We start from the raw sequence: 15,104 nt of genomic DNA on the forward strand, positions 1-15,104 counted from the left end.
CTACGTTGAAAGTCACTAAGCTCTTCAGTAAGGCCATTTTACTGCCAATGTTTGTCTATGGAGATCACATGGCGGTACACTACATATACAAAGGTATCTAAACGTCAACTCTTAATACAAAAACTCCGGGCTAAAATGTGAACTCAACTTGAACAGGGAGCCGAGCAGCATTATTTAAGTTTGAGACAAATTTACAAAATATAATTATATTCCAAGTTATACATACAGGATACAACAGCATGGCATTTTGAATTTATTATGAACTAGTCATGGTGGTAAGACAAGTCTTTTAAAACCAGAGATCAAGACACATGGACCCAATCCTAAATGCCCCCTAGACCCTATGCCATATGCACATGTGGAGATCGGAGAGGTTTTGTCAAGTGTACGCAATATGGTAATAGCTCTACCACTCAATGATAGGCTAGGTGGAAGTAATACCATATTGCTTACAACCAATTAGATTATCTTACATCTCCACAAGTGCATAGGGTCTAGATGTCAATTTGGGATTGGGCCCTTCTCCAATGGTCCAATGATAGAAAGTCAGCTGTATAGAGTTCTACATTCAGCCGTTTGTCTTTGGTAAACTCAGTCATCTTGTCCCTAGATCTGCCAACATGGAGGGGTTGTCAAGGTGACGGTATTACCACCAGATCGGCGGTCACAAGCCATGATGGCAGTCAAATTCCACGAGACCGTTTAGTCACGGTAATTAGGCTTCTCTGATGCTACTGATTGTCATTAGTAGCCTACCAAACTTGCTAACTGCCTGGTACTCAGCACTGTATTGTCCCTTTAAATCACTCTGACATCAATGCAAGTGTAATGCAAAATCTAACCAAAACACTTCAGTCCATGAGCTCATGTTGGTCAACATTTCTATAGGCCATGTAATTGCGTGAGAAAACCGTTTTGATGGACTATTAAAAAGAGGAGGATCCCATCAGCTTTCTATAGGCTAGGCCTATTATATTTATAAACTTCCCTAATATTAAGCACATTGCTTTCCTTTACAACAGGAGTATAGCCTACCTGGCTGGCATGAAAATGAACCACAGGAAAAGCGTCCTCCATTTCGCTATTTAAGTGCATAGTTGACACATTTTTCCCCCACACCCGTTTCGATACAGGTGCATGATAATTGTCCATTCTAAATCAAAACTAATTTCACACATATATTATTTACTATATGTAAAGACAACATTATATTAAGAATAGTCTGATGGGTGACAATATTACCCTATCACTTGTGGATTATATATTATCACTTGTGAATGATGCCCAGCTTGTGCAGTAATGCAAGGAATAACTTGTGTTTTTTTGCGCACACCGTATGTAGCCAAGCACATAGGCCTACATGTTTTGATAAGGTTTTTATCACAACTAAAGTCACCAAATAACTCCTTAAAATGAAGCACAGGAAGCGCAGGTAGCCTAGTGGTTAGAGCGTTGGGCCAGTAACCGAAAGGTTGCAAGATCAAATCCCCGAGCTGACAAGGTAAAAATCTGTCATTCTGCCCCTGAACAAGACAGTTAACCCACTGTTCCTAGGCCGTCATTGAAAATAAAAATGTGTTCTTAACTGACTTGTCCCGTTAAATAAAAAATAATAACCATTAATCCGCATTATAACCGGTGTAGAGCCTAACTGGCTGTGCGTGAGTTTCAAGTTTGGGGAAGATCATTTTCACCATAAATATACACCTTTATAATAAACCATTAAATGCACAAATCGCATTTGCCTTCACTTTCAGGAACAGTGTTTTCCTGCTAATTGATTGCATTGATACAGTTCTAATATGAAGAAATAGCCTAATAGTGTATCAACAGTTTAAGCTAAACGTTCTGATCTGTTGCACCAGCCAGATAGCTTTAAAAAAAAAAAATTGGGGATGAGAGTTGCTGTATTCATTTGGCATCTATCGCATCCCACATACTGTCCTAGAGTATGTTTGGCATATTTATTTCTTGCACAGAAGAAGAACAGTTGACCAATAGCATAGGTCAACTTTTGCACTATGGGGGGATAGTACATTGGCATAAGCTAGTGCTGTTGGTGTTGGTTAGACCGACTCATCTGATTGGCTGACGAAAAGTAAAATGTGGACAGTTCTAACATTATCAATATGCGCCTCGGAATTGGACGCGCACAGTTACGCCCCCGATGTGTCTGTCTTCATTCACTTTTAGCCTACTTCTTAGCTGAAATGACTTTGAGATGGACCCGATCACGTGACGGGCATTGACTACATCTGAAGGAGCCATGTGAGCGAGAGTAATTATAATTATTATAACACTCACATTGGCCGCAAAAGGCACAGACTTTTTTTATGGGGCATTACAGCCACACAAGGGGGATGCCACCGGGAAATTCGAGGCCTGGTGAGAATATTGTCAAGTGCTTGTCAAATTGTGAATGAGAGACTGATGAAGTGTGTTCAGCTTGTGACTTTTTTCAAATCATCAGAGTCCCATCATGCAGCCTTATAATATATTAAGAATAAGAACATATCTCAACGTTCGTATCACAACGAAAGTCGAATAAATAACTCTGAACGAAGCATAAAGGTAGACCAGTTTCTTTGTTAACCGCTCAACACAGAATAGTGTGCACTTCCTTTGAAATTGTTTGGGGAAAATATCCTTTCTATTTTATTAAGCTATGTTCAATTGTGATATATTAAATTCAATGTTTATACTTTTTTAAATGTATTTTTTATTTAACTAGGCAAGTCAGTTAAGAACAAATTCTTATTTACAATGACGGCCTACCCCGGCCAAACCCTAACCCGGACGACGCTGGGCCAATTGTGCGCCGCCCTATGGGACTCCCAATCAAGGCCAGTTGTGATACAGCCTGGAATCGAACCAGGGTTTGTAGTGATGCCTATAGCACTGAAATGCAGTGCCTTAGACCGCTGCGCCACTAGGGAGCCCAAAGGTCTGCATCAGTGGCTTGTAGGTTAAGCGTGGAAGCCAGGAGATTCTAAACACGTTTATGATAATTAAACGGTCAATTGCCATGAGACCGGCAGTTATTTAATTGGCAGTTACTTGCTTGGCAGTTATTTGCTTGGCAATCACCTGCTGACAAAATGTCATGACCGCAACAGCCCTAGTGAGGGCCGAGCAAGGGCACGTGGTAGGTAGGGGTTTGGGACGTCCTGAATCCCAAATGGCACCCCATTGGGTAGGGGTCAAAAGTAGTGCACAATATAGGGCATAAGGTGATATTTGGGACAGGCTGACTCTAGGGCAGTATTCCAATACTTTAGAAATGCTTCCTTCTGTACATAGCCTGTAGTCTTGTGGTAACACAGCTGGATGCTCTATGTATGCCTCAGCCTCCCCACTGGAGACCAAAGTTCAATCCCTGCATCTACTCTTCACTGTCTTCCCTGCTCATCTGTCTCCCCCGCTACTTCTAACTTGTCTCCATTAAAAACAATTACAACATCAAATATACCCCCCTTTAAAAAAACTAATCCTTCACATCTTGTCTCCTTGAAGTAGTAAACACATCTATAAGGGATTGGACAGGTGTAAACCAAGTTACAATGGTGTCTGATGTGGGTAGGGATAAGGGACATGCCGATTGTGTGGTGGGTAGGGGTAAGGGACATGCCGATGGTGTGGTGGGTAGGGGTAAGGGACATGCCGATGGTGTCTGATATGGGTAGGGGTAAGGGACATGCCGATTGTGTGGTGGGTAGGGGTAAGGGACATGCCGATGGTGTGGTGGGTAGGGGTAAGGGACATGCCGATGGTGTGGTGGGTAGGGGTAAGGGACATGCCGATGGTGTGGTGGGTAGGGGTAAGGGACATGCCGATGGTGTGGTGGGTAGGGGTAAGGGACATGCCGATGGTGTGGTGGGTAGGGGTAAGGGACATGCCGATGGTGTGGTGGGTAGGGGTAAGGGACATGCCGATGGTGTGGTGGGTAGGGGTAAGGGACATGCCGATGGTGTGGTGGGTAGGGGTAAGGGACATGCCGATGGTGTGGTGGGTAGGGGTAAGGGACATGCCGATGGTGTGGTGGGTAGGGGTAAGGGACATGCCGATGGTGTGGTGGGTAGGGGTAAGGGACATGCCGATGGTGTGGTGGGTAGGGGTAAGGGACATGCCGATGGTGTGGTGGGTAGGGGTAAGGGACATGCCGATGGTGTGGTGGGTAGGGGTAAGGGACATGCCGATGGTGTGGTGGGTGAGCTCTTTTCATGTGTCTCTTTAATAATTCCAAGCCTTCCCACAACGAAGGGCGCCTCCCGCTTCGTTCCATTCTTCTTTGCGGTCTGCAGCGTCATCATCGGATTGGCTGGGACTCATGGACTCCGCCTTCAGTCCGATGCTAGGCAACCAATCCCTGTCCTCAACGTTGCAGTCTACATCATCAGCATGAGCCTGGCTGGGACTCACGGGTGCACCACAAGCATCCTCCTCTTTCAGCTGGAGTGACCAAGATGTTCCCTGCTCCTCCAATTTAATTGAATCCACATTCATTTCCTCCCTATTTCCTGTAGGGTCACTCCTCTGTGTGTCGAGCATCTTAACTCTCTCTTCTCCTGGGTGAGTTTTTCTCATGTGTCTCTTTAAGTTTCCAGAATCACTCCAGGCCTTCCCACAACGAGGGCAGACGAACGGTTTCTCCCCCGTATGAGTTCTCAGGTGTCTCTTAAGACAGCCGGCCTTTTTGAATCCCTTACCGCATTTAGTGCACAAGTGTGGTTTGAGAAAAATACTTTCTGACTGGGAAGTAGTCACATCACTCTCCCTCTGCTCTGGTGTGTGCCTCTCTAGATCAGATTTCGCCTCCAGTCTGTTGCTAGGCAACCTAGTTTGTCCCTCGTCACAGTCTTCAGAATAATCATCGGCTTGGTTGGGACTCATTGGTGCACCGCTAGCATCCACCAGTATCCTTCTGATGGCCTCTTTCAGCTGGAGTGACCGAGACATTCCCTGCTCCTCCGATTTAATTGAATCCACATGAATTTCCTCCCTACTTCCTGTAGGGTCACTCCTCTGAGTGTCAAGCCTCTTAACAACCATGTCTTCTCCTGGGTGAGTTTTTCTCATGTGTCTCTTTAAGTTTCCAGAATCACTCCAAGCCCTCCCACAACGAGGGCAAACGAACGGTTTCTCCCCCGTATGAGTTCTCAGGTGTCTCTTAAGACAGCCGGCCTGATGGAAGCCCTTTCCACATTCAGAGCACACATGTGGGTTCTTCAGAGGATCACTTGGTGGGTGTTGTGTTTTTATGTGTGATTCCAGTCTTTCTGCAGTTATGAAACTCTTCTTACATTGACCACAACGGTGAGGGTGATCTGTGTGAAAAACTAGCCGGTGATGTTTAAGGCTTGATTTTACAATGAATTGCTTCCCACAATCCGAGCAGTGGTGAGGTTTCACTGTGTGTTGTTTAACAGTATGCCTTCTCATGTGTCTCTTTAAGTTTCCATAATCACTCCAAGCCTTCCCACAACGAGGGCAGATGAACGGTTTCTCCCCCGTATGAGTTCTCTGGTGTGTCTTAAGACTGCCGGCCTGTGTGAATCTCTTTCCGCATTCAGAGCACATGTATGGTTTCTCTCCAGACAGATACAGCAAGTGTCTTTTCAGATTGGTTGCTGTGGTAAAATTCTTCCCACAGTGATCACAGATATGGGAGCGAGGCCTGTTTCCTGAGAGGGTTTTGTGTTGTTCAGCATTAGATGAGCTGTGGGATTTCTCTCCTGTCTGTGTTGCCTTGTGTATTTTAAGGCCACTCTGCCCAGGTGTCTTCCTGCAGTCGACAAGCCGCACAGACACCCTCTTCAGACCGCACAATAAGGTGCTACCGGGAGAGGCACGACCCGGGGACTCTGGGAGGGTGGAGGAGGGCCAGAGAGGCTTGTCCTGGAAATCAGAAAAATAGACATGAAATCAAAAATCAGGGTGCAGGGATTTTTCTGCCATTGAAGTCCTGGAAAAACACTTTCAGGGTAAAGGACTAAAACCAGATAGAAAGTATGTAGAAAAGATAACAGACCGATACATGTATCAATAATATAATCTGAGAACTAACAATCATCAAAATAAAAACTAGACAGGGAGAATAAACAATGCCAAAAACTATTAATTTAGCAAAATTGATTTAGATTTTTTTTGTTTGCGCAGAATAACACAGCATTAACCACGGCAAAATGCATAGAGTTCAAGGAAATTAGCTTCAAACTGCAAAATCTTCTCTCAGGTCCATGGCAGAATACGTAGAAACGCAAAATAATGTTGCTTTAAAAATGTGTTAAAAATCTCTCTCAGCTCCATGGAGAAATTTGTAGAGTTGCAGAAAATTGGCTTAAAAATGCTAAGAATTCTGTACACTGCCAAGATGGGGGCCTCTAAAATGCTGTCCAAAATTCAACTGAGCCAATGGGCCGACCCCGCCCATTGACACACCCCCATGCCACGCCCACCCCCTAAGCCCATTTTTGATCCAGAAAAACCCTTAGTGTGGGTAACGCTCTCCTACCTGTCAAGGAATTTTGAAGTCTCAAGAGTTTTTCCTCGATTACTCTCATCCTCAATTACTCTGCCTCCTTCTCAAAATGCATTGGAGGACAAAGTCCAAGAGGTGGAGCCTCAGTTATTCTCCTCCCAATGCATTTATAAAAAGGAGGTTGGGGAATCAAGGAAAGACTGTTGAGAAACAAAATACATAATGACTGGAAAGTACTCACGCAACTGTGGCTCTCTTGAGCTGACTCCGCCTCCAGTCCATTGCTAGGCAACCTAGCGCCTCCCGCTTCGTTCCATTCTTCTTTGCGGTCTGCAGAGTCATCGTCGGATTGGATGGGACTAACGGGCTCCGCCTTCAGTCCGATGCTAGGCAACCAATCCTTGTCCTCAACGTTGCAGTCTACATCATCAGCATGAGCCTGGCTGGGACTCACGGGTGCACCACAAGCATCCTCCTCTTTCAGCTGGAGTGACCAAGATGTTCCCTGCTCCTCCAATTTAATTGAATCCTCATTCATTTCCTCCCTATTTCCTGTAGGGTCACTCCTCTGTGTGTTGAGCCTCTTAACTCTCTCTTCTCCTGGGTGAGTTTTTCTCATGTGTCTCTTTAAGTTTCCAGAATCACTCCAAGCCCTCCCACAACGAGGGCAGACGAACGGTTTCTCCCCCGTATGAGTTCTCAGGTGTCTCTTCAGACAGCCGGCCTGATGGAATCCCTTACCGCATGTAGTGCACAAGTGTGGTTTGAGAAAAACACTTTCTGACTGGGAAGTAGTCACACCACTCTCCCTCTGCTCTGGTGTGTGCCTCTCTAGATCAGATTTCGCCTCCAGTCTGTTGCTAGGCAACCTAGCTCCTCCCTCTTCGTTCCATTCTTCGTCACAGTCTACATCATCGGATTGGCTGGGACTCATGAGTGCACTGCTACCCTCCTCCTGTATCCTCCTGATGTCGTCTTTCAGTTGGACTAACCAAGACATTCCCTGCTCCTCTGATATCATTGACTCCGTATTGTCCCACATTTCCTCCATGACTTTACGCCGTAATAAGCGATGATTCATCCCTTTAACTTCAGAGCCATCTATTCCACAACGTTCACACAGGTAACATAAATTGTTCTCAGTTAAATTCCATAAACTCTTTTCGATTTCATCCATCAACATTTCCTTCTCTGAACTCATTTTGTCTCAGCAGAGGTAGAATGTTTCTTGGTTTAAAAAAAATCTATAACAACTGGTTATTGAACGGAGCTGTCGCTAATGTGAGGTGTCTCTCTCCTGTGTATTCACAGGTCTCCTATATCTCCCTTCACACTGGGAGCTTTATTTTTTATTTAACCTTTATTTAACTAGGCAAGTCAGTTAAGAACAAATTGTTATTGATAATGACGGCCTACACCGGTCAAACCCGGGCGACACTGGACCAATTGTGCGCCACCCTATGGGAGTCCCATTCACGGCCGGTTGTGATACAGCCTGGAATAGAACCAGGGTGTCTGTAGTGTTGACCTCTCGCACTGAGATGCAGTGTCTTAGACCGCTGCACCACACAGGAAGCTTCAAGAGGTGCTGTTTTGCCAGTCTCTGGCCAAGACACAAGTTATTCCAGGGTGAGCGTTATCTCAGAAAACCAGATCTTCTTCCTGTCACCAGAACAGTGGAATCTCTTTGTGAGGTCACCTGTGTAAAAATAGGCAGACATGGTGTAAAGGGCAAGTCGGACAGGATCAGTTTTTACCAAACTGCCCCCTGTAATTTATTTGTATTTTTCCTCATTCAAACTTGACCGTTATGATGGAAGCCTGGAGGCTGTTCTTGGCATGCGGATATTTCAACTTGTCTATGGATAGCCTAATATAATATTGACTTGCTTTAAGATCGGAGAAAATCAAAATAATATCAATAAGAACCATGAACTGTATGCAGACATCTATTTAAAACTGTTGTATTTGGCCATTTATCAATTCATTGGCACAATATCATGCACTTTATCTTTTTAAAAGAGAAATAGGCACCAGGAAAGTTTATGACAAAAATATAACTTATCTGTAGGCTCTGTACATAGCGAGCACTGCACAGCCTTGTTCCCATGTTCTTACCCAAACTGCAAGCAGCACCTGTTAAACGCTGTAATACCCTTCAAAACACAGTGATGTCGATTCGCTCAGAATAAGTACTATCAGAGGATCTTGGAGTTTGCCAAAAAAAGAACTGTAGGTTTTTCCGGCTAGAATTATTATTCTCCCTCCATGTGAAAATGACTGGACATGGCAGATTCGCACGGGACAAAAATTAGGTTAGTTGAGTTTTGTGATCGTGCGCATAATTACTTTTCCCGATCTCCCCCAGTAAAACGAATCCCGTCCTAAAAGGGACAAAAGCCATTTGTACGGTCAAATATGTAGTGACATTCTATTTCTGTCAAGTCCATCAAATGTTTAAATGTTCTATATTTTACCGTCACTATTTCATGTTTACTTAATATAACAATATAGTAGAACAATATTAGTGGTCTTTATTACCATTTAAATTGAAAGGTTTCCACAATGAGGACTTTTATTTTGAAGGTTACAATTTGGAATTTTGGAAGCTAACTAGCTAGCTAAATAACATAACAGGAACATTAGGTACAACAGCTCATTAATTATATGTAGAGTCCCCTGCCTGTTCTTACCATACAGAAAACAATTGTCATTTTATTTCTGTATCGTCTATGTTTGAGCAGAGATTCACATTAGTTAGCAGGCGCTATTGAGTAGCTAGCTACCCAACTAAAAAAGTAGCGTTCTGAAGAGCAGGTACATAACAGTAACTAAGTTACGCAACCCTAACGACTAGGTAACTACATCGTTTGAACAACCCCGATACATAATGCTTTACTGACCGGCTATATTCCAAAATTGCCCCATTCTTGCTTCAATCAAAGAAGAATGGCGTCCACCATCTTTGGTATTGACACCGTTGTGAAGCGGGCAAGAATAACCAGAGATACCTTTATGGAGATGAGAAACTCCAGTGTAATCGTGTTAACGACCATTGTGTACGTTGCCCGTGCTTCGTCAATGGGCCGCGTGGTGCATTCTGGGGGATTATTGGACAACGCACTCACTCCTTCTGGAGGTGAATGGAAGTCCATTGGGCTCCAGCTCAAAAACCCAACCTTAGCATGAATTACGTGAACAAGAAGTACACCATTCAACATTTTTATCGGGGTGTGAGATAATTCACTTGTTCGCTGTAATATCGTATAGCTTAAAATACATGACATTACGTACTATTGAGGAAAATAGGCAGGTGTCTCGACCCTGACTTTTAATAAGGAATTGCGTGCCGATTCGTTTTTACAACCACGTGACGCAGCATGACAGCGTGAGCACATTGGTCGACGTTCATGGCAGATGTCGAAAAAGTACCCAGTTGTCATACTTCAGTAAAAGTTAAAATATCTGAATAGAAAAGTAGAAGTCACCCAACCCAATAAAATACTACTTGAATAAAAGTCTAAAAGTATTTGGTTTTAAATATACTTAAGTATCAAAAGTAAAAGTATAAATCATTTCAAATTCCTTATATTAAGCAAACCAGAGAGCACAATTGTCTTGTTTTTTAAACGTATGGATAGCCAGGGGTACACTCCAACACTCAGACATCATTTACAAAAGATGCATTTGTGTTTAGTGAGTCTGCCAGATCAGAGGCAGAAGGGATGACCAGGGACTTTCTCTTGATAAGTGCATAAATTGGACAATTTTCCTGAACTGCTAGCATTCAAAATGTAATTGGGTGTCAGGGAAAATGTACGGAGTAAAAAGTACATGATTTTCTTTAGGAATGTAGTGGAGTAAAAATGCAAGTTGTCAAAAATATAAATAGTAAAGTACAGATACCCCAAAAAACGACTTAAGTACTTTACACCACTGCATATTGGTCGACATTTATTTCCAGCTGAGATTCCTATGTTCTCGTTCTCTAATAGCTCTGGAATAACTAAGCACTTCCGTGTCACGAGTTTTGGAATCTTTCAGAATAAGAGTCTTGTCCTGTATACTTTGTAAATTAATCATTTGGGCGAAAATAAATGGAAAATGTGAACAATTGTTGATATTTAAATGGTCAACAATGTTTTTCTTCTGTGTGTACTCTTCTCATTTATTGGACTGTACATAACTGCCTGTACGTTGTGTCGCAGTAAAAGGGGATCCATTCTACCCAGGAGCACTTCTACCAAATCCACAGAGTTTACACCCCGAGGAGCGTTGCTGCTCATTTTGCGGCTCTTAAAGCAGTTGCAGTGAGCGGGTAAAATCACTGGGGCCAGTAAAAAAGCCATATTACAACCTATGTTGTGATAATTGTGTTGATTGCTATATAACCCATTCATTCATACTCCACCGTGATATACAATAAGGCCGAGATGACAAAAAGACAACAGTCACACAGTGGCGAAATATACTGGACAAAAATATAAAAGCAACATGCAACAATTTCAAATATTTTACAGAGTTACAGTTCATATAAGAAAATCAATCAATTGAGCCACATGGTGGTCCCGTGTGGCTCAGTTGGTAGAGCATGGTGTTTGCAATGCCAGGGTTGTGGGTTTGATTCCCACGGGGACCAGTATGGAGAAGAAAAAAAAATGTATGAAATGTATGCATTCACAACTGTAAGTTGCTCTGGATAAGAGTGTCTGCTAAATAACTAAAATGAAATAAATTCATTAGGACCTAATCTGGATTTCTCATAACTGGGCATGGGTGCAGTCATGGGTGGGCCTGGGAGTGTGTATGCCCACCCACTGGGGATCCAGGCCCACCCACTGGACAGCCAATCAAAATGAGTTTTTCCCCACAAAAGGGCTTCATTACAGACAGAAATACTCCTCAGTTTCATCAGGTGGCTGGTCTCAGATAATCCAGCAGGTGAAGGTCCTGGGCTGGCTTGGTTCGACTGGTCTGCGGTTTTGAGGCTGGTTGGACATCACAGGAGGTTGGTGGCACCTGAATTGGGGAGAACGGGCTCGTGGTAATGGCTGGAGCCGTTCCGGACATTATTATGAGCCGTTCTCCCCTCAGCAGCCTCCTGTGTTTGACATACTGCCAAATTCTCTATAACAACATTGGCTGAACACCTTCTTCGCTCACTTTGAGGATAATACAGTGCCACCGACATGGCCCGCTATCAAGGACTGTGTGTTCTCCTTCTCCATGGCCGACGTGAGTAAGACATTTAAGCATGTTAACCCTCACAAGGCTGCCGGCCCAGATGGTATTCCTAGCCGCGTCCTCAGAGCAGGCGCAGACCAGCTGGCTGGTGTGTTCACAGATATATTCAATCTCTCCCTATCCCAGTCTGTTGTCCATGCTTCAAGATGGCCACCATTGTCCCTGTACCTAAGAAAGCAAAGGTAATTGAACTTAATGACTATCGCCCATTAGTACTCACCTCTGTCATCATGAAGTGCTTTGAGAGACTCGTCAAGGATTATATCACCTCCACCCTACCTGCCACCCTAGACCCACTTCAATTTGCTTACTGCCCCAATAGATCCACAGACTGACTATGCAATCGCCACCGCACTGCACACTGCCCTGTCCCATCTGAACTAGAGGCATACCTATGTAAGAATGCTGTTCATTGACTATAGCTCAGCATTCAACACCATAGTACCCTCCAAGCTCATCATCAAGCTCAAGGTCCTGGGTCTGAACCCCGCCCTATGCAACTGGGTCCTGGACTTCCTGACGGGTTGCCCCGAGGTGGTGAAGGTAGGAAACAACATCTCCACTTTGCTGATCCTCAACACTGGGGCCCCACAAGGTTGTGTGCTCAGCCCCCTACTGTACTTCCTGTTCACCCATGACTGCGTGGCCAAGCACGTCTCCAACTCAATCATCAGGTTTGTAGACGGCACAACAGTAGTAGGCTTGATTACCAACAACGATGAGACAGCCTTTCAGGGAGGAGGTGAGGGCTCTGGGAGTGTGGTGCCAGGAAAATAACCTCTCACTCAACATCAACAAAACTAAGGAGAGGATCGTGGACTTCAGGAAACAGCAGAGGGAGCACCCCCCATCCACATTGATGGGACCGCAGTGGAGAATGTGTAAAGCTTCAAGTTCCTCGGCCTTCACATCACGGACAAACTGAAGCAGTCCACCCACACAGACAGTGTGGTGAAGAAGGCGCAACAGCGCCGTTCAACCTCAGGAGGCTAAAGAAATTTGGCTTAACACCGAAAACCCTCACAAACTTTTACAGATGCACAATTGAGAGAATACTGTCGGGCTGTATCACCGCCTGGTACAGCAACTGCATCGCCCACAAGCGCAAAGCTCTCCAGAGGGTGGTGCGGTCTGCCCAACGCATCACCGGTGACAAACTACCTGCCCTCCAGGACATCTTACGCAACCCTGCACATTAGAGGCTGCTGCCCTATATACACAGACTTGGAATCTCTGGCCACTTTAATAATGGAACACTAGTCACTTTAATAATGTTTAAATGATGCTTTACTCATCTCATATGTATGTACTGTATTATATTCTACTGTATTTTAGTCTATGCCACTCCGACATTGCTCGATCAAATATTTATATATTTCTTAATTCCATTCTTCTACTTTTAAATGTGTTTGTATTGTTGTGAATTGTTAGATATTACTGTACTGTTGGAGCTAGGAACACAAGCATTTTGCTACACCCGCAATAACATTGCTAAATATGTGTACGTGACCAATAAAATTTGATTTGAAAACTGTTATCTCCGAAAAGATAGAATTTGTAGATAATTGGCCCTCTTTCTGGGACCAAGCCTGGCCTGCTGAGGAGTGACGGACTCCATCCTAGCTGGAGGGGTGCTCTCATCTTATCAATCAACATAGACAGGGCTCTAACTCGTCTAACTCCACACTGAGATAGGGTGCAGGCCAGGCAGCAGGCTGTTAGCCACCCTGCCAGCTTAGTGGAGTCTGCCACTAGCATAGTCAGTGTAGTCAGCTCAGCTATCCCCATTGACACTGTGTCTGTGCCTCGATCTAGGTTGGGCAAAACTAAACATGGCGTTCGCCTTAGCAATCTCACTGAAATAAAGACCTCCATTCCTGTCAGCAGTGATGAATTCATGAACTTCATTGACGAAAAGATCATGATCATTAGAAAGCAAATTACGGACTCCTCTTTGAATATCTCGGAAGCTCAGTTGTCCTGAGTCTGCACAAAACTGCCAGGAACTAGAATCAATGGAGACACTCAAGTTTTTGAATCCTATATCTCTTGACACATTCATGAAAATAGGCATGGCCTCTAAACCTTCAAGCTGCATTCTGGACCCTATTCCAACTAAACTACTGAAAGAGCTGCTTCCTGTGCTTGGCCCTCCTATGTTGAACATAATAAACGGCTCCCTATCCACCGGATGTGTACCAAACTCACTAAAAAAGGCAGTAATAAAGCCTCTCTAGAAAAAGCCAAACCTTGACCCAGAAAATGTTTTTTTAAAAACTATTGGTCAATATATTTAATCTCCCATTTCTCTCAACATGTTTTGAAAAAGCTGTTGCACAGCAACTCACTGCCTTCCTGAAGACAACTAATGTATATGAAACGCTTCAGTCTGGTTTTAGACCTCATCATAGCATTGAGACTGCAGACGTGAAGGTGGTAAATTACCTTTTAATGGCGTCAGACCAAGGCTCTGCATCTGTCCTCGTGCTCCTAGACCTTAGAGCTGCTTTTGACACCATCGATCACCACATTCTTTTGGGATGATTGGAAGCCTTAATTCGTCGACTCTGTCAAGTTCTTGCCTGGTTTAGATATTATCTGTCGGAAAGATATCAGTTTGTCTCTGTGGATGGTTTGTCCTCTGACAAATCAATTGTAAGTTTCGGTGTTCCTCAAGGTTCCGTTTTAGGACCACTATTGTTTTCACTATATATTCTACCTCTTGGTGATGTCACTCAGAAACATAATGTTAACTTTCACTGCTATGCGGATGACACACAGCTGTACATTTCGATGAAACATGGTGAAGTCCCCAGTGGCCTACCCTAGAAGCCTGTGTTTCAGACATAAGGAAGTGGATGGTGGCACATTTTTCACTTTTAAACTTGGACAAAACAGAGATGATAATGCTAAGTCCCAAGAAACAAAGCAAAATGGAGTGCCTGGACACAGACCTTAGCCGTGGTATTTTGGCCAAAAACCTCAAACCCCTGAGGACCCTTATTGCTATTATATACTGGTTACCAATGTAATTTGAGCAGTAAAAATAAATGTTTTTTCATACCCGTGGTATACGGTCTATTATGAACTGGGTGGTTCGAGCCCTGAATGCTGATTGGCTGATAGCTGTGGTATATCAGACCGTATACCACGGGTAAGGGCTGTGTCCAGGCACTCCACGTTGCTTCGTGTATAAGAACAGCCCTTAGCCGTGGTATATTGGCCATATACCACACCTCCTCTGGCCTTATTGCTTAATTATAACGTTTTTACATCAGCAGATGTCAAAAAGTGCTATACAGAAACCCAGCCTAAAACCCCAGACAGCAAGCAATGTAGATGTAGAAGCACGGTGGCTAGGAAAAACTCCAGAGAAAAGATA

General features: G+C 44.0%; 1 protein-coding gene across 1 annotated transcript; it reads right to left on the reverse strand.

Annotated features, from left to right (window-relative positions):
- Positions 1–240: 240 nt before the first annotated feature.
- LOC106593569 (zinc finger protein 585A) lies at positions 241–9,580 on the reverse strand. The gene is made up of 3 exons (XM_014184922.2): positions 9,382–9,580; positions 6,720–8,177; positions 241–5,895 (listed from the first exon to the last, which is right to left on the reverse strand). Exons 2-3 carry the CDS (start codon positions 7,677–7,679, stop codon positions 4,231–4,233), a joined length of 2,625 nt encoding a protein of 874 aa, XP_014040397.2. The 5' UTR covers positions 7,680–8,177; positions 9,382–9,580; the 3' UTR covers positions 241–4,230.
- Positions 9,581–15,104: the final 5,524 nt, after the last annotated feature.

Source organism: Salmo salar, chromosome ssa02 (assembly GCF_905237065.1).
Source record: "Salmo salar chromosome ssa02, Ssal_v3.1, whole genome shotgun sequence".
NCBI classification, from domain to species: Eukaryota; Metazoa; Chordata; class Actinopteri; order Salmoniformes; family Salmonidae; genus Salmo; species Salmo salar.